The sequence below is a fragment of the Oxyura jamaicensis genome, chromosome 9, assembly GCF_011077185.1.
Source record: "Oxyura jamaicensis isolate SHBP4307 breed ruddy duck chromosome 9, BPBGC_Ojam_1.0, whole genome shotgun sequence".
Classification (NCBI taxonomy): domain Eukaryota; kingdom Metazoa; phylum Chordata; class Aves; order Anseriformes; family Anatidae; genus Oxyura; species Oxyura jamaicensis.
This window is the reverse complement of record NC_048901.1, coordinates 23,675,702-23,695,940: the sequence shown is the minus strand read 5'-3', so window position 1 is coordinate 23,695,940 and position 20,239 is coordinate 23,675,702. Positions and strand designations below refer to the sequence as shown.

At 40.9% G+C, this 20,239-nt stretch overlaps 2 protein-coding genes across 3 annotated transcripts in view; one reads left to right on the top strand and one right to left on the bottom strand.

The window, feature by feature from the left end:
- IFT80 (intraflagellar transport 80) overlaps positions 1 to 1,510 on the bottom strand; it is a 47,085-nt gene extending 45,575 nt beyond the window's left edge. Inside the window, exon 1 of one of the 2 annotated variants that reach the window (XM_035334389.1) lies at positions 1,328 to 1,510. The gene's annotated coding sequence lies outside the window, so the exon portion shown is untranslated. The remainder of the gene's footprint in view (positions 1 to 1,327) is intronic. The other variant, XM_035334388.1, reaches the window with a different exon arrangement.
- A 537-nt stretch (positions 1,511 to 2,047) lies between these two features.
- SMC4 (structural maintenance of chromosomes 4) overlaps positions 2,048 to 20,239 on the top strand; it is a 34,898-nt gene continuing 16,706 nt past the window's right edge. The window contains exons 1-5 of the mRNA XM_035334387.1: positions 2,048 to 2,294; positions 4,064 to 4,260; positions 5,398 to 5,576; positions 6,185 to 6,376; positions 8,106 to 8,282. Coding sequence (XP_035190278.1) covers positions 4,131 to 4,260; positions 5,398 to 5,576; positions 6,185 to 6,376; positions 8,106 to 8,282 — 678 coding nt within the window. The 5' untranslated portion in view covers positions 2,048 to 2,294; positions 4,064 to 4,130. The remainder of the gene's footprint in view (positions 2,295 to 4,063; positions 4,261 to 5,397; positions 5,577 to 6,184; positions 6,377 to 8,105; positions 8,283 to 20,239) is intronic.

Sequence of the window (20,239 nt, the reverse complement as noted above, 5' to 3'; positions counted from 1 at the left end):
CCTTCTGAACTTCTGAAATCTTTTCCATCATAAAAATGATGATGCGTCAAACAGGTACGATGGAGAACTTAAGAAACATTAGAAGGATGCCCGAAGGATAAAATAACTTAATTTTCCACCCTACTTAACTATTGCATGTGTTAAGCAATTTAATTTTTAAATAATTCTCTCTCTGATTATTTGAATGTCTGATTTTGTTCCCATGCCTTAACCAAAAACTGTGTGCCAAACCTCGCCACACAGGCGTTTAGAAGGGGCCTAAGTTTGTGTTCAACTTCCAAGGTAGCCTTTTAATCAAGTCCCTGACTTCCATATGGTGGCAATGCCTTTGCTCAGCAGGGCCACATACCTGTTCAGCCTGTGCTACAATGCTTTCCACACCTAACCGCCTCCTTTCAGCTGCTTCTTGGTAGTTTTTAACTTCTTATTCCTTACTTAAGAGTTTCAGGAGACGTGCTGGTATGGCCAGCTTCCACTGCGGGGACACCCCAAACAAATTATCATGTGAAAAAAAAATCTCATTAATTCTGTTAATTTACTTTCAAGGAATAAAATAATTATTGTGATTTTTGAAAAAGCCAGCTGGAAACACTCCTTATGGGCACGTAAATGGCACGAACTCGCTTGAGATACTCGCCGAGCGCTCCGTGGCCGTGTGGCTGCACCTGCCATCGCCAGGTGAGGTGTTATGGACCCAGGACAGCTCGGACAGCGGCGACTCCTCTCATCCTACACCCTTCGTGCATGCATTCAGTGTCAGAATTCAACAGTTTAACTGCTAGCACATCAGCTGAAAGCATTTCCCAGAAGCTTTTCAAAAAGATACGGTAATAAGGAGGCGGCTGGGCACCAACTGCAGGCAGCAAGCTGCTCTACATGAGCTCAGCTCAGTTTCTCCCGGCCTCAAACCGTTGCAGTTTTTTTAAAAAAACCACCGCAGCCCCGTGCCTCCTCATCACAATTCCCACCCTGCATCTCCTCCCCTCAGCTGCTCTTCCTCCGGAGCTGCATGACGAGAAGTGAGGGACCAGAGAGGGCCCAAGAGGCTGAGCAAGGCTGTGAGAGGCGGACAGACGGAGCGGAGGAGGCAGAGGGACGTGGGACCCCCCCTTTTTCCCTCAGGGACAGGACCGAGGCCGGTGCCCAGCTCCCCCGGCGGCCGCTCCCTCCCGCCAAGCACCCCCGTGGAGCCGGGGGACCACCGGCCCCCAGCCGGTCCCCAGCCGGCCGCCTGCCCACGGCTCTCCCCGCACTCCCGCGGGTCCCGGCTCGCAGATCTCGGCTCGCAGCCCCCTCACCCGCCAGCCCCCCGCCCGGCCGCCTTTACCTGCGCCGGGACGGGGGGCGCCGAGCGGAGACAGCCACGGCCGCTCCCTCAGCGGCCGGCCTGAGGCGGCCCCCGGCGGCTCCCGCCTTCCTCCCGGCACAGGCGGCGTCTCCGCGGCCCCCCCGTCTCTATAGCGACTTCCCGCGAGACTTCGCCTTCCTCCTCCTCCTCCTCCTCCTCTTTCCTTCTTCTTCTTCCTCCTCCTCCTTCTTCTTCCTCCTCCTCCTCCTCCCCCCCCGCCACCTCACGGGCTCGGGCGGGCCGTCACAAGCCAGGTGACGCGGCCCCCGCGCCGCCCGTTAATCAGCGCCGATTGAAAACCGCACCACATTTGTATTATCATCACATTCTTTTTAAAAAAAAAATCTTATTATTTTTTTATTCTTAAAAGCCCCGTCCGCTCGGCCGAGCCGTCCCGCCGCACGCCCAGGCGCCGCCCACTGACCTACTTCCAAAACCCAAACGACCCCCCCCGGACCCTTCGCACGGGGAGCGGCCGGGGCGCCTCAAACACCACCTACCGCGCCTCAACCTCCCACGTTAAAAAAAAAAAAAAAAAAAAAAAAAAAAAGATAAAAAATAAAAAAAAAAAAAAAATCCACCCCAAAACGGCTCCGAGTGCGGTGAGGCGCCAAGATGGCGCCCGGCGGGGCTTTTTTTTTTTCTTTTTTTTTTTTTTTTCTTTTTTTTTTTTCCTGCTTTCAAACGCGCGGCGGGCCGGCCCCCGCCCCTCCCAGCGTGCCCCGCGCCTTTCTAACGAATTTCGGTTCGAGTTCGCCGTTTGGGCGCCATTTTCGAGTGTGGCAGCCGCCGAGCCGCCGCGGCCAGCCCTGCCCGCAGCCCCGCTGCCTCTCCGAGCCGCCCCGGCCGGGGAGCCGGCGGCCGGTCCCCGGGGCAGGGGGACGCGGGGAGCTTCCTGAGGAGGAGGCGTCCCTGAGGAAAGCGAGCGGCGGGGGTCGCTGAGGCGGTGAGGAGAGCGGTCGGGAGCGGGGGTGGCGGGCGCTGCCCTCAAAGCCTTGAGGGGCGGCGGAGCCCCCCTGGCTGCGAGGGGCTCGCTGCCCGGTTCGGTCGTGTGAGGGGTTTGAGGGGGAGAGGTGGCAGGGGGCTGTCGGCAGCCCCGGGGGCAGGGGAGGCAGCGCTGCCCCTGCGCCCTAGGGACCGGTGGGGGGAGCGCGGTGCTGAGCCCCGGGGTGCTGAGCCCCGCGGTGCGGAGCCCGGCTTTGATCCGCTTATAAAGCGGGGACCCCTCCGCAGCCGGCTCCGCTGCTCCTCCGAGCCCCGAGCCCGTAGGGCTAAGCCGCTTGAAAAGACCGCGGCGGGGCTGCGGCCGCGTCCCTCAGGGCGAGGGGCGGCTTTAAAGGCTCCGAGCTGCTCGCTGACACCGGCTCTCGGCCTCGGAGCCGTCAGGGAGCCTTCCTGCCCGGCTCCTTCTCGTTCTGCCCGGGGCAGGAGGTCGCCGAGAGATGCTTTTAACCCGCACCTCGGGGCTGGCCTTGGGGAAGGGGGGAGTGGGGGGGGAGGCTGAGAAGTTGATGAGGGAGCCGGCGGCCGCTTCACCGCCGTTTGAAGGCTGAGGTGAGGGATCGGGCTGGTCCCTCCTGGTGAAGCCTGTACGGCTCGGAAGGGGCCGGTGAGGTAGATGGGTCCGTATTGCGCCATCCCGCTTGAGTGGAACGGTTTTGGGGGAAAAAAATAAATAAATCTGGTGCTCTGAGAGCTGTAATTGTCTGAGACAGCCATTGCGGAACACTTCTGAACCGGGGCACTGACTCAAATTGCCTTAAAATGAGATCTCTCGCTCGTTTCCCCCCCATCCCCCATTGTCCCAAATGAAGGGCTCTCATGAGAGTGTGGGCTGGGGGTAGGTCTGAAAACGTCAAATGATTGGCACCAATTGTAAGATGACTTTCTAACCACGTCAGTTTTTTATCTTGTGAGAAGTAAACTTTCTCATGTCTGTTTTTCTGCAAACCAACTTCGCCACTTGCTGCGATTTAAACTCTTTGGGGAGAGTTTCGCTCCCGCGGCCGCCTTTCTTCGCAGCGGTCGTTTTCTATTTCTACTTTTTTTCTGGGAGCTGTGCTTAAGCGCCAGCTGATGGACTTTTGTACCGCTTCCTTCTTGATCAGATAACTTTAACATCAGAACTAGATGAAGGTATTTGGTCTTGCTTTCTCTGTTAAATGCTGAACGCTTAGCAGTGGAGGCTGTTCTATCTCGTGAAACGAGCGTATTGATTTAAACTGCTTAAGAGCCAAGCCTTTGCTATAATTACACAGCTCTTTTTGTTTGTGTACAAGCGTATAGCCAGCATGGAGCGTTGAAAGTAAAACGGGTGTCAGCTCTGAAAGGTGTATGTAAAGAGCGCTTCCAGGAGAGGGGAGACATATGGCTTTTCAGTTTGTTTTGCAAATGCGTCTTTAACTCTTTGGCCCCCAGCATCACGGTTGCTTTCTCTGAGCATGCTAACTCCACTGAACATGGCCGTGTGAGTTTTCAGTAGGTAGATTCATGCTGTTTCTGCAGATTAGGGTGGGTCCGTTGTTTTTTGGGGTGATGGGTGATATGTTTGCGAGGCTCAGCTTTTGTTTTCGTTTCGAATTTGGATTTTTGCCTTCAAAATACATCTAGTCTGTAGTTTCCACGATAGTCAAACGTGTGGATTAACACATAGGTATATTCCTTAGGGGATCGTAGTTCATCGCATAGATCACGGGGTTTTCTTGTTTATGTCAGAAAAGGAGGTAGATCCCTTCAGTAGTTTGATTGCTTGGAGTTGAAGGGGAGCAGCCAACAGATAACTATGGCAAGCAAGAGCACCAAAACATCCACAGCAGCCCATCAGAAGGGCAGGAAGCCTTTAGAGGATTCCACCAGTGACATGGAAGTGGAAAAACAAGGAGGCAGACAGCTTGGTGAAGTACAACCACAAGGTAGGTCTGAATTTTGTGGTTCCGATGGCATGTAAACTAGATGATAGTGCATATTTAGCAACAGTGCTCAGTTGAATTTACTGATTATGCCAGATGGGGATTCACTCTTTTCTCGTCTAGAAAGGAATATTGAAAGCCTTGACTCCTGGCAAGTTTAAACTGCTTTTAAAGTGTTGAAGAGCGTTTGCAAAGAGTTAAAGTGTTTGGACCAGTGACACAGTACAAGTGCAAATGCAATTTTGTAGATTTTCTCCTAATAAAGCCTATTTCGTAGTCCTGTTCTATAACATTGTACTTACGATTATGATACAACAGCAGGATTTTTCAAATTTATATGCAGCCGATGGTCTGGGTTTTCTTGGAATTGAATAAATGTCAAGTTTATTTACTTAACTCTTAAAATGATTTGACTTTCTTTTTCATGAACCAATGTGTTTTCTTGTGTTCCTTGAGGTTTTTGTTGAAAATGTCTGGAAAAACAGCAGCGTGTGTCTTTTTCAGTAGCCAGATAGGCAATTTTTAAAGCAAAGGTATTTGACAAATGGATTGATATGTTGAAACTGGTGGCAAAAACTGCTGTCTGTTTGAAGGAAAAGTTGCTAGTAACTGTTGAAAAGCTGCTTTGCTTACAACTAGCAGATATCCAGGGGGCCAGTTTGTTTTCGTAACAAACTTCCTGTCTTTGCAGAGTAGTTGTGCTGTCATTACAGCTTTCAGAGCATTGTGCAGCGATCCCCAAATCTTGCAGAGTGACTTGCGAGCATGCTTGAAATGTGGCTTTGCACTTATTAATTAGAAAGACCTTGCCTGTTTCAGATTTGTAGGCTTATTGTGACGGTTGTAGCAACTGTAATTGCAGAGTGCCTATTAAAGTGTGTTAGAATAAGAATTACATAATGAAAGAACAAACCACTAGTGAATCGATGGGACATCTTAAGTATCTCTTTTTAAAGATGCAGTTCATTGGAAGAAGGCTTTTAATACCACTTAGCTTATTTTAATAGCTGCACGCAAATGTATAGGTCTGGTTAATATAGGAACAATGTTTGCTTATCGAATTGAACACTTTACAAGGTGTCTAGTCATTGAGAGCTTGTAGTCTTAATTTTCTTTCTGCTTATTTTGGATGGTTTTTAGCAGTCTCAGATGAGGTGCTTGAAAATCGAAGTTTAGAAGAGATTTTGGGTAGCATCCCTCCTCCCCCACCTCCAGCAATGACCAATGAACCTGGTGCTCCTCGTCTCATGATAACTCATATTGTAAACCAGAACTTCAAATCCTATGCAGGGGAGCAGACTTTGGGACCTTTTCATAAGGTATCTTTCTTTTACCTTAATCATTTTCTAAATGAAGGTAAGACTTCACTGTGCTGGTATTCCTTCCTGTATTTTCACATAACCTTACCTCAGAAAAACTGAAGAATATTTAGGTTTTAGAATTACTTCTAGGGTGATATTCTGTATTTTAGTTGTTGGAGAGAAGAGAAAACAGTTAAGTGCAGCTTTCTGATACTGTACAATTTTAATTTGTCAGTAAACCTTAAAAAAAACACACTTTTCTCTTTATTTCGTTTACTGGGGAATTTTTAGGGGTAAGTTTGAAGAATGAGAATATTTTTTAGTGCCCACAAGAGACTTACGTGGCTAATCATGAAACTTTCCTTGCGAACTTGCTTGCTAAGTGCAGTATCGTTTTGAGTTAACAAGTTAAAATTTAGAAAGCTGAGCTGAGTTGAGGTGTTTTTTTTCTTAAATAAGTTGTACAGCCCTACCTTTGGCAGTGAAGATTAAGCTATCAAATAATCTGCAGTTTTCTTCACTAGAAATAATTGTGTTTTAAACTACTCACAAATGAAGTAGATGATGTTACACTGGCCAGGATCTATTTCCCTTTGACTGTCACTTTTTTTTCTTCTACTATGCAGCGTTTTTCATGTATTATTGGGCCAAATGGCAGTGGAAAATCCAATATCATTGATGCAATGCTTTTTGTGTTTGGGTATCGAGCACAAAAAATCAGATCCAAAAAACTCTCTGTGCTGATCCATAATTCTGATGAACATATGGACATCCAGAGTTGTTCTGTGGAAATCCACTTCCAAAAGATCATTGACAAGGTATGTATTCTTCTGTTCAGAGCAGGGGAGACTTATTTTCTTTCAGGATTTGACGGCTTTAATAATTGATTAGTCTGAGCTGGGGAAAACTTCATAGCATAATTAGTTTAGCATTGGGATGTAAAACATCAATTCAAAGTTTAGAATTAGCTTAAAAATTCCTCTATCGAGTAGTGCAGTTCTTAAAATATTACTGGGAGCTCTTCTCTTTTTTTTTTCTGCAACACTAATATCTGGAACATGTTCATTTTAAAGCTACTTAGAAATATATAATAGTCATTTTAAGAAATCATTTTAGAGTTGTCATTTCTTTTACCTCAAGTAAACAAAGCTTTTTTTCTGAAATTAACAGCACCTCTAAAATTTTTTAAGCCTATATTTGGACATGTTGCATATTCTTAAGCTTATATTACAAGCATATAGATTAAGAGATAAAACCCTTTAAAGCAAAACTTTTCAAACGAATTGAAAGTATTTTAAAAAATCTAGAAAATGTAAAATTAATCTGAAACTCTTATAGCATATGAAGTGTAAATAAACGTGCCTGCAATTTTAAAGTAGATTTTTCGTAAAAAAAAACTACACTTCACATCCTATGATTAAACACTCTTGAACCTGATATTTTGTTTGAATGAAATAGAAAGTGTTGACAAATTAAAAAATATTTATTTTGTTTGCCACTTCACAAATTGGTTAAAAACTTCTGTACAATTTTGTTGACAATTGTCTGTTGCAATTACACTGCAAACAATTTATTTTACTTGATTTAAATTTAATTTTCGTGGACACTTGGTCTGGCTGAAGTATCATCTTGACTTTGAGGTTAGTCAATATAGTGGGAAGTGTACACTGAAGTTTCAAAACATGTGGCAATAAGATGACAATATATACAGTCTTTAAAGGAACTGTTTTAAAACAGGTTTTTTCTTTGACTTGATCTACATTCACACATCTTTTGCTTCTGTCTGTAAGAGCCAGATTCAATAATTATTTATTCTTATTTTTGACTTGACTTTGTTAACATCTAGAAGCTAAACTTATGATGTTAAAAACTTCTGAATACATCATATACAAATTTCATTATGCTCTTGGGGGTTAATCTGGGAAAGTGGTAGGGCAATTTTAGTCTTTACAAGAAGCATGCAACAATTTTAACTTTTTAAAAGTATAGTACCAGCTTTACTTTAGTTGCTGCTTTTTAGGTAAGTTCTTTTGAAGCTGATGATATCATATTTATCACATCTCTAATGTTTTGCTTTTTTGTCTTCTACAGTTTCTCTTTAGAACTCCTCAGCTAAGAGTAACTTCTGTTTCTAGCACTATAAAAGAGCTTAAATGTAGACGGTGGCAAGTCATTCAAGACTTCCTAAACTAAAATTAAAAGGGCAGAATATCAAAGGCACTTTAGAGTTGAAGTAGGCTGTTTCTTTTGTGATGTGAAGCAGCGGTAAAGAGAATAAATTAGGTATTTTCAAAGCAATAGCTTCTGTTGGAGATGGGAAAGGCATAACATGAGGGCCATGCTTTTTAAACAATTTAGGGTATTTTTGTCCACTTCAAGGCATTTTTTTGAGGTATATATCTTTAAGACAGTTCCCACTTCTATTTGACCCCAGAGTGCAGTAAGCCTAAGCCTTAACATGATAAAATTTCTGTGCTTAATTGTGAAACATGAGGTAAACCTGTGATATACTAATTGTTCTTCTGGCATTGTTTTTCCTCAAAACAGGAAGGAGATGATTATGAAGTCATTCCTAACAGCAATTTTTGTGTATCTAGAACTGCCTATAGAGATAATTCTTCTGTCTATCACATTAATGGAAAGAAGTCAACATTCAAAGATGTTGGTATTCTTCTTCGAAGTCATGGAATTGATCTGGACCATAACAGATTCTTGATTTTACAGGTTGGTGTATGAATAAAAACAATTTTAAGCAAAACTGTATTTCCAGTTACAGTTATCAAATACTGTTTAGGTTTTGAGTCTTATATCTGAGGCCTTAAAGTACTCTAGCAGCACATCATGGTTTGCATGCTCTCATAAAGATGCGAATCATTATTTGCTGCTTTAGAAATTTAAGGAAGAGAAACAGTTGAAGATGCTAACGTAAATTTTTCTGTTAATGAATTTGTGTTCCTGACATGTGGATGAATAGAAGAGTTGTCATACTTGTTCCGCCCTAGCAGCACGTAAATATTGGTGTAGTAAAATAAACCTTAAACCCCAATATTATTGTGCTGCTTAAGCGTGGCAGAGATTCAGCAACTTGTCTATACTTTAGATAAAAGTGCATCAATATTAACTTAAATCTTAATGATTCTACTGTAAAGTTACGTACAGTTCTCATATATAGGCTTGGTTTTACTGCGGAAGCATGTATATAAAAATTAATTGCATAAAAACCGATGGCAAGAAAAAGCACATGAAGTGTACTTTTTATTTACATTTGTTTACCAACTCCAGGGGACTCAAAGAAGAGCAGCTTCATAGCCAATTCAAGATACGTTTTAAAAACTACAGTTTACAACACATGCTGTAAAAATGATAGAATTTATCAACATAATTTATATTTGCATTTGGGCTTAACATAATAAGGCTCGCTGGCATATGGTTTGCTGTTTAAAAGACAGGATGAAGAGAAACACACTAATTTTTCTTGTGCTTAAATAATCTAGAATTTTACTAGTGTCAAAGAATTACTTAAAATTGGGTTATAGTACTTCATGGAAATTTTTAAACAGTCAACTGAGTAAATATATGTGCAATTACATGTAATTATTTCACTACTAAGTCCCAAATCTACTCTGAAGGATCATAGCCTAGAAAATTAATGAACAGTGGAAGCCTCCCAGGATCTGAAATTTTTCAATAGAGATTATTTTAGGCCTGTTTTTGTCAAAGGAGCTTCCAGTTCCCCTCTATCAAAAAAAAAAAAAAAAAGTTGTTCTCTTTGCTTCACTTCCTCAAGTCTTCTTGTGCCGTCCTTTTTTACAGTTACACCCACAAAAAGAGGATATATCTGTTGTGAAGGCTCCATGCCAATTATTCCCTCCAACACCTTACTCCTAGTTTCTGTTTTAAGTTGGAGTGAGAAGTACCTCCAACAAGATAACAGGTAGCATATGCTTTTTTCTCCAAAGTTGTGCTTTGGAAGTATCATCGTAGGAAAATTTCTAACAGGGAGAGACTGCAGTGAAAGATTAAGCTTTGGTAGAAGTTATGGTGCAGAAGTATCTAAAGCTTCTTGTTGCAGAGCATGCCCTTCCTCTATTGGGAGGGGAAGGAAGCATTTTAGAAGGAGTTTTGCTAAGCAGCTTTTTTTTTTTTTTAATGTATTTTTTCCCCAGATTTGACTTTTCTTCTCCCACAATTATTTCCCAGGAATTTACCAATGGGAGGAACATACCTACTCCTAAAAGCTTGAGTTTCATGTTTTTCATGTGTATAATGGATAATCAGGGGAAGTATAATCAATATTAAGACATCAAGAGATGGTTCCAACCTCTTTTTTTTTCATTCCACTGAACTTTGTGGATAATGTGTTACAATGAACTTCAGAGGAATCCCCATAGATATTTTTTGTTTCTTAGTGTCACTGAGGCAAGGGCCTTTCTCCTTTTATGTAAGTTTGTGTCATTTTTGTTTTTAAGTGGAGTCTGTGGATTGGGTGATACAGGGTTGAGTGCTTTCCATTTGGGAAATGTGGCAGTGTTTGCCACATAATGACAGCAGAACTTCAAAACCCAAATACTGAAAATTATAATTAGATGTAAATGAGACCGTGTCAGAAAGCTAAGGCTATGTACTACTGTCACGAGAATTGCCCATTTTCCCCTAATGTTTTTCAAATTAAGTTTGAAGAATGTGACAGTTCTATTATGCTTTTGCTTCTCTCATGTTATAGTTCAGTTAGAGTGGCCTGTTTTAGTTCAATATCAAGTTGGAATAATTTCCTATTTAAAATAAATCACAGCTCTTTGATTTCTATGTCAATAGGGTGTAATTGAAATATTTCACTTTTAATAGAGGTCTTGGGGAAAAAAATATTAAAGTGTTGTCAAATACTATTTTCAATCTGTTACAGAGTATTCAGTAATACTAAAGGACAAGTTGTTAGAGAACATGTTATACAAATAGTAACAAACACTTCTAGCTACTTTATTAGTATCTTGCTAGCATTTCTAGCATTACTCAATAGCAAATATGTGTTTTAGAAGACTTTTTTTATTTTCTTTCCCCACCCCCATTTTGCAGTCTTCCTCTGACATAGCAGATTTTGGAGCTTTTTAGGATAAAGTTTGAAAGCATAGACCAGAACAATTTTTTTTTTTTAATTTTAAATGTTGGGTAAGGCAGGATATGGGATACTTTTGATGCTGTACTGAAAATATTACAATCAAACTGCTGACTTCTGAGTAACATTACTAAAAACACCTGTGGAAAAAACAGAATATATAACACTAATTGAGCAGTTCTATAAATACTACAAGTTCTGTGCCTGAACTAGCTAATTGGAAAAATCTTATTTAAAAAAATATATTTTTTTTTGGTTACAATGAGATGTTGCCAACATTTAACAGAAGTTTGTTGCTTGTGATCTTTAGGTTCCAATGCTTACATATTTTATATTTTCTAATAAATTGCTGTATGCTGTTTAGCACTTCGGGAACAGAAAAGTGTTCAGTGCACCATTAATGAGTTTGCCACAGTCTGAAACTGCAACAGAAAAAAATGCTTCTTGTCACTTTTTTTTTTTTTTTGAAAGTATGATGAGCACTGTGGTGATATCTATCATCTTGCTGCTATTATTTCTGTCTTCCACACTTAATACCCCAGCTTCAGGAACTTGTGTATCTCTTACAAACAACAAATAAAATTGTAAGTCTTTTAGCTTTTCTTGAATGCTTGGAACATCAGTGTGCAGAAAACCATGGGTTCTGTGCACTAACCGGGTTGGGCAAAGCTCAGAGGTAAGTGTGTTTGCTGTTGCTCAATAGTGACTCCTCCAGCAGGTTAACCTTGAGGCCAGACAGAAATCTCAGCCTCTATCATGGCTGGCTTGTCTCTCCAGAATTATTAAATAAATAGGGAGAACTTGAAGGGATGTCAGTTAAGGACATCCGTGGGGTAGGCACGTCTGGGGAGTAAAACGAGCTGTGGACAGTAACTGTTAACACCTGCTGAAATGGGCTTTTGATGTATTTCAAGGTAAGAGAAGTATAGTTAATATAAACTTTTTAAAATGAAAGTGGATTTTCATAACCGATGCCTGCAGAGCGGCTTTGCAGATGAATATTGTGGAAATGGTAACAAATATTACAATACTTTGAATTGCTTTTGTGCTGAATAAAAGCAGACTTCTATGAGGTGAAATCAAATTACTTTAGAACTTTATCTCTTTCAAACTGAAATGTTTTAAGTAATTCTTTACTAATTAGTGTCACTTAAATGTTTTTGATAGACAATTAAAATACTCCCATGTAATCTTGAGCAAGTATAAACAGCTACAGTGATTTTATATGCTTCTTTTTTTAACTGATTGGAACAGCATTTTGTAATGTACTAATAAGTCTTATCCTATGGCAAGTTGTGTTGCCAGGAAGGAAGTTTAGTCAAGTTTTTCACCTGCTGCTTTGTGGAAATAACGTAGGAGTCGCTCTTCCAGGGTATTTGAGAGGAAATGAGGGGGGAGCAGATTTTCTTTTCGCTTTGAGATAAGCCAGAAGTTCCCAATTGTTGAGGTCTGCTTTCCTAATGAGGCACACCAACACTTGAGCTAAAGCATCTAAGGCAAGCACAAGCTGAAAAGCTCTACGGGGATTATAAATGGACATCTATGCTGCCAAAGTTGGTGGTGAAGAGAAGCTTGTTCTGGAAAGGTCAAGGACAGTTGAGCTGAAGTGATAGGGAGAGTTTAAAGAAGTATGGTAATCAAATGAAAACAGATATTTTTGAATAAAATGTTATGTAAAAATAGAAGCTTTACACTTGATGCATAAAGTACAGAAGTAATTTCACTGCTTAAATATTAAGTTTTGTCCTGAAGTGAATACAGAGCAGTATAAGATACGCTGATACTTCCATACTTGCAATTTCAAAATGAATTCTCTTGTTATCAGAGAATCTGTTGCTAATTTATTTGATTTTTATTTTGCAAGTTCCAAACGATCATTGCAACCACTGTTTATTAAACCTTTTTCTTGGAAAAATAGGGAGAAATGGAAAGAGGATGCGAAAACGCGCTTTCTTGGTGTTATCGAGTGGTCAGTTAAGTAGTTTAGTTAGAATGTACCGATAATCTTAAACCAGTCAAACATTGTACGCTGAATTTGCAATAGCTGACTTAGGTTCCAAAGTGGACTCAATTTGTATTCTTGTATTGAATGCAAGAATGTCCTTAAGAAAGCTTCTAAAATTAGACGGACATGCAAACAGCTTGACAAAGGCTACTTTTAAATTATTTCCAGAATGCAGAATAGTACTTTCGTGCAGACAACTGAATGCTGTATAATGGGCTAATTCTAAGTTTTTCCTCCATCTTCGGACAGCAGTGGCATTGTAGATTTGTGTACTTTATTACTGCCTTCCCTTCCTTGATTTCCCATCTAGTTCATAACATTTTCCTTGGACAGCAGAAAACGAAGTTGAATATTTGATACGTAGCCTTCTGCTTATTTGTCATCTGGTAAAACTGAAGGGCTGTAATGAGAGATGACTGCAAGCATTAACAGCAGCAATAACACGGAATTGGAAGAAAGTGTTGTGGCTTACAGGAGGAACTGTACTACAGTCAAATTTCCAGGAGAAGAATAAGCTTGCAGAAATTAGTTATCTGTGTACGTAATTTCAAAGGCCCAGTATTACATAGGACTAGAATTCATAGTCAAAACTTTACATGGAGAGTGGCGTACGGGCACACTGTTAAAGTTGAGTCAAGTTGAAATGACCACTGTAGAAGACTTGAGGTACACAAATAGAGCGCTTGGTTTTTTGCCACTTCATACTGTACTCCTCCTTAAAAAGTGAGATACATCATTTTGATAAAGTAAAAACTAAAGCTGTGTGAGCATTGTCATGTGAGTAAAACATAAAAATAAAAAACGGGAGAGGGGTTGAAAACAGTGCAAGTAGTGTACAGGGAAATGGGAAGACTCATCTCGCACTGCTGCTTAGTGGCTCACGTTATGTAAGATAAAAGTGCAATCAGGGCACCTTTATGTTCTCAAGAAACTGCATAAAATACACTGGAAAGGACTTTGTGAGAGAGCTAGTGTCAGAGAAACTAAGAATTAATCTACTTCCAAACTAGCACTTACCCAGTGATACAAGTTGATACTCATTGCTGCTTTTCATCTAATTTTACTCCTGACTGCAGCAGTTCTGAGTTGTCAATTAAGCGTGTAGAACTGGAGCTGCACAACAGAAGAGCCTGCGCCTTAGTAGCAGCAGTTAGCGTTAGTCCTACTTCCGATGTCAGTGTTAAGGGGGTTAGAATAGGAGACAAAGGATGGAAAAACACTAACTGGAATATACTGTAAGGAGTCTTTGTAGAAGTATGGCTCTTATAGTAAACATTCTAGATGTGGCTAGTAAACATTCTAATGTGGCTTCTCCTTCAAGCAAATCCGTGATGTTACTGGTTTTGTTCTGCTGGCTGCATAAGGCATTGCTGTTCCTTATGCTTGTGATGCTAAGAAGTTGCACACGGTGTACTTTCAAATCTTGTAGCTGACTGATGAAATACTTGGAAAATCTTGTCCACATTCCCAATGCCTGGGAGAAAAATGGAGAAACTGAAATTGTGTTCTGTAAAGTAAGATTCAAAATTCTAAACTTTAATGTTATATTAAAAGAACTTTGTCTTTTGGCAGATCACTTCTGTCTAGCATTCCACATTAAAAAGTTAAGAATGGAAATCAAGTTCTGACTTTGATCACGTGTTTTTCTTCAGTAGGAGAAACAATGACAGATTCAGACTACTGCTGCTATAATCCACTACAAAACTTTGAATGAGAGTTGGTTGTTGTAACTGCAAGTACTATTTTCTAATCATTCTGGATGTGCAGGCTACAAGTCTGCTATTTGCTTCAGTTCAGTGCTTAAGGGACAAGTTCTGTTGACTACCTGTTGCATAATAAAGACAATCCTATTGTTTCTAAGCTTAATGTGGTATGAACTTTCCTCCTAACTTAAATAGCCCTTCTTCTTTGGGGGGAGGAGAGGAAACAAATGTTCTTGTTTGAACCCTTTTCCTCTAAAATTCAATGTGCTTACCTTAAATCTTACGCATGCATATATAATACACCGTCACAAGCATCACAGGACCATTGATCTTCTGTTGCTTGACAAAGTCAAATGCAATAATGGTCTTGACTACTGTCTAGATTTCTGCATCACTTAAGTCAGTGGGATAAATGAAGCAGAATCGGTTATTACCATAAAGTTGCAAACTGTAATTCACTTAATCAGTTAATTATTAACCAAATTCAATATACCTATTGATAGTACTGAAAAAGTTGCAGGATAATTATAATTGTGCTGTAACAGGTGTTAACAGATTCTGGATTCTCCAGGGTAGGAAGGCTCTGCAGGAGGATCTGGATAGGCTGCACCGATGGGCTGAGGTCAACTGCATGAAGTTTAACAAGGCCAAGTGCCGGGTCCTGCACCTGGGGCGTAATAATCCCAAGCAGAGCTACAGGCTGGGAGATGAGTGGTTGGAGAGCTGCCAGGCGGAGAAGGACCTGGGAGTGATAGTGGACAGTCGGCTGAATATGAGCCAGCAGTGTGCTCAGGTGGCCAAGAAGGCCAACGGCATCCTGGCTTGTATCAGAAATAGTGTGACCAGCAGGGCTAGGGAGGTGATTGTCCCCCTGTACTCGGCTCTGGTGAGGCCGTACCTCGAGTACTGTGTTCAGTTTTGGGCCCCTCGCTACAAGAAGGACATCGAGGTGCTTGAGCGGGTCCAAAGAAGGGCGACGAAGCTGGTGAGGGGCCTGGAGAACAAGTCCTACGAGGAGCGGCTGAAGGAGCTGGGCTTATTCAGCCTGGAGAAGAGGAGGCTCAGGGGCGACCTTATCGCTCTCTACAGATACCTTAAAGGAGGCTGTAGAGAGGTGGGGGTTGGCCTGTTCTCCCACGTGCCTGGTGACAGGACGAGGGGGAATGGGCTAAAGTTGCGCCAGGGGAGTTTTAGGTCAGATGTTAGGAAGAGCTTCTTTACTGAAAGGGTTGTGAGGCATTGGAACAGGCTGCCCAGGGAGGTGGTGGAGTCACCATCCCTGGAAGTCTTCAAAAGACGTTTAGATGTAGAGCTTAGGGATATGGTTTAGTGGGGACTGTTAGTGTTAGGTTAGAGGTTGGACTCGATGATCTTGAGGTCTCTTCCAACCTAGAAATTCTGTGTCTGTGTGTGATTACAGTGTAGTCTGCTGCCCAGTGCCTCAAAGGTGGGGAAAATATAAACAAAGAGAAAAGCTGTATAAAGAATTTATTTAAGAATTTATTTAACTTACCTGTACCATTTAAATATGTGATTTATTTTTTAATCCTGGCTTCAATTGACAAAGCATCTTTAAAGTTCCATAAAGGATTCAAGAGCCTTCTTCTGTGTTCTGCTTGAACAATTCAAGTGCAAAAATGAGGCAAAGAGGAGGTCCTGCTCTCTAATATAGTGCCTCACTTTGTCTCCGTGATGTATCAAAACATGAGAGGCTTTTCCAACATAAAGCATTGCATCCTGTAGGTAGTATTTTCTCTAAAACAGTTTCTAATGAGCATGACTCAATATAAATTTCAATTCAATTAAGTGTTACGCTACTCCGCTTCTGAAATTGACTAATGTAAAGCAAACAAACAACCAAAACAACCCTGCCCCAGAAAATTCCCAAAAGAAAACAATCACAGAACTACCCAGTACTCAACTGAGAATTCTGTTCATTTTTGTCTACTGGATTGCAAATTACAAAATATTCCAAAATACGTTTTTCTGTGTCCATGCCTTACTGTGCTTCTGAAGTGCTCAGGACGTGTGGGTTTTAACACCCAAATGCTAGTCTAATTTGTTAGATTGTGTAGGACCATGCTAATTTATCTTAAGTTATTCAGCACTTTGTTCCACATCTTCAGACGTAAGAAAATGACAACCCCAGATCATGGAAAAAATACTTTTACCTATTTCCTGCTATCATTCTTCAGTGGACGTCTTAGCAAAGTAGATGTCATGTGTGCCGCATTAACGGTTTAGTTGACAAAACCTTGTGTTGCAAGACACTGCCTTTAAAAGTGTTTTTTTTTTCACAACTTTTCATGGATGAGGAGGCAGTAATTGGTAAGCAGGCATCTTTCTCTGTAGGCTCTCCAGAAACCACTAGTCATAACGCAGATAAATTTTCACAACAAAGAAAGGTATTGTTTCATCCTCCGTGAGAAGTTTTAAGACTGCTTTCAGAAATCTTTCAAATTAAAAGACTTGTTTCATACCACAATTTCAAAGTGGAATCTGAGAGCTGTATCCCGAACCTCCTTAATCCCAGCATTAGGACAGATGGAACTGCTGCTGTCTGTACATGGTGCAAATTAACAACCTCTTCAATTTATCACCCTTTGGAGCTGGATAATGTCAGTATTAGGATTAGTACGTTACACCCACCGGTCAGATTTACTAGCGTTAGAACTAGTGTTTCAATTCACAGACCCTACTTGTCTAAAGGGAGGTTGCAGGAACATGATGCTACTGCCTGCCAAAACCAGCAAGCTAGGAGTTATCTGCAAAAGTGAAAAGTAACCTCTGATTTCAGGACCAGTGGTAAGAGTTGCAGAAATGTAGCTTGATGAATAGGTTTGACTTTGCTTAAAATTCAAATCTTTATGTGGATAAACACTGGGTAAACTGATCTAAAGCTTTCTGCTCTGCAGGATTAGTTGTTTTAAGAACTGAAAGTATGATTTTAGAGAAAATAGAGGTAGTAGTAAGAAATTAGGTGATGGAGAGTTTACACATGTTATTGTCCCACCTTTTGAGGGCTATGTGGCAGGTGAAATTCTTGCCCTGCACAAATTGGGTCTAGAAAGGTGCATGCAGTGGTGGAGTGGCTTCTTAGGTAGGCTGCCTGCACTATCTGAGATGTGCTTGCCCTGGTGAGAATTTTAGTCTAACATGAACAGAGTGCATGCGGTGTGAAAACTGAAAATTAATGGATTCAGCCTATATTAGATATCTCACGCTGAATGTATAGAATCCCCCAAATGCTCAAAGGATGCAAGTTTAACTTCTGAAATGCACAGACCTCAAAGCAGACAGACCCCTGCCTTGGCAGCCTGATAACTCTAAATAGTGTAAATCACAGTGATCACGGCACCTCTTCTGGCAGTTCATCAGACATCCATATGGGTACCCACCCACCGTGTCCTCATGGCCTTGAACTCGACAGGCAGAGCAAGTCCAGGCTCCCCTGCCTAGGGTATTTACTGCAGCTTCTCCACCCTGTGCTGACCCCCTCAGTGTCCTTACCTGAGGTGTTGGTTTCAAATAGTTAATTTGAAACTCTTAGGTTGGTTTTTGAAGGCTTTTATGATTTACTTGCCTTCAAGTTTTTTCTCTGCAATGTTACAATAGAAATTTACATTTAGAAAGTATCTTAAACATTGTGGCAGTGAAATAACAACTCCTTGAGTGTTCAGCTGTGCAAGGGAAGGCAGAATCTTCTATTTCAAAATCGCTTGAAGTTACTCTTTGTGATTTTGACTAGAGGAAATGTCTTTTAAGTGAGAAAGATTCTTGATTTTTTAATATATATAATTTGGTAGCCATCTGTCACATGAGCTTTCTGATTATTTGCCACAGCTGTCAGAATTTTTTTTACACTGATTGACTTTTGTTCTCCATCAAAATGCACCAGTAATTGTTTTCTGATAACTAATCTGAGATTCTGTGGAAACTGGTCTTTGTGTTTATTAGGCAGTGTTGGAGCTGAGTGCTTCTGTTACTAGTAATGTGCCAGCATCCCAATAGTTTCAGTCTGCCACAATGCAGAAACTGAGAAATTTAGTTTGTACTTCCATTTAGAAAGTTTGCACTGAATGCGCAGCCTTCTCAAAATGTTAATCGGTTATTTGGTGGGTTTTCATACTTCATATATACTTGTATACATGCATTCTGTGTGTATATATGTTCCGTTATATATTCCATATATGCACACACAAAAAAGGATGTTTTGTCCTCTGTTAGCTGTTTGTCAGCGTCACCAATTTCTCAATGTCAACATCCATTTTGATTGTCTTCTCAAACAGGATGACTTTTTTTTGCACGTTGCTCCCTCAGCCCTCGTGAATTCATGCCTGCAAGCGAGAGGAAGGTAGCTGAGGCAAATAGGTAATGTGATTTCCTGGTGGTCAGTTCTGAGACTTCTCCAGTGTAGGTGGCACAGCTACAGTATGAAAACACGCTTGGGCGTGCTTCTTTTCAACAAATGTCTGCCTGCTGTCTTCTTAGTTTCACTTTCAGAAATGCTGTCCGTGTTTTGAAAGATCTTCTGCTAGATAAATGAACGAGGGTATATTTTTTGATACAGTGCAGACAATAGTGGATCAAGTGTTAAAAAAACAGAGAACAGTTAAATTGACTGTATCAAGTTTTAACAGAATGCAAAGCTGCAAAACATTTTCTCCTGTTCCTCATTGTCATGGCTACTTGCAAGAAGAGCAGGTACAACTTTTTCAGTCTCCTTTATCAATGCTAATAACTGGATACCTTTTGGTTCCTTAGCGTGCTAACTATAGGGATAGCCTAGACTGATTTCTTAACGTAAAACTTGGTGAGCAATTGAAATATTAAATAACGCTTCATAGTCGTAGGATTCAGTTACCATCTAAGTAGTCTAAATGTTTTCACTTTTACCCTTCATGAGAAGAGTTAAAAAATTAAGTACTTAGTATTATCTGCATCTCTTTACATAAAATCTGAAGAATATGTAATTCTAAACTTGTTGCTTTTTTTAAGGCAGAGGAATTGCATATAAAATTGGCACTACTCAGCCCAACAAGTTCAGTTTGTGTTTATCATCGCACCAGTACCCAATTCACTTCAACTTCTCAAAATTTTGTTGTATGGATTGCCTAACCTTTATTCACGGGTAAGGTTGTATTCCTCGTGATGTGGTGATGTATTTATTCACCGTGTAGACCACCAAACCTCTGATTTCTTCATTTATGAGATTATAGACTCAGATACAGTAGGGTTAAGCTTCATTACTAATGTGCCATGTCATTAGGCATATTGTACTTAGTCATATTTAGCGAGCTGTGGAGAACCCCCCCAACTGTGTTATCTTTCTTAGATAGTCATGATTTAAAGAGGGTTAATTTTACTTATTAAAAGCCATGTTATGAAAAAATGTTGCCTTACATTCTTTGCTTGTCCACTCCGAGTAAATTACAATTGCTCTGCTTGTGTTAAATCCAGCATAGTTTTGTGGTTTGTGCCCAGTTTAAAAAAAGAGGAGGGGGGAATAGAAGAGGAAAGCAAGTGCAAAGTCAAAGTGCAGCACCTACCTTGAGGGTGTATAACATGGAAGACGGATGTTCAGTGACAATTCTTTCTTGGATGTAAACAGAGGAATCAATTACAATGCAAGAAGAAACAATGGAGATTCATGTGACAATTCTGCAGAAATTTAGGAGGTTGCGATGAGTGCTCTACCCACGAGCAGCATGGCACTGGCAGGTGGTTTTGGTAGAGAAATCATACTTGTGTTGCAAGGAAACAAACAAAGTTGGAGTTGTACATAATGCAGCTGCAATTATTAGGAAACGAATGGCCTTTTTAATACCCATAAGAAGTAAAAATTGGGATTTTTATGTCT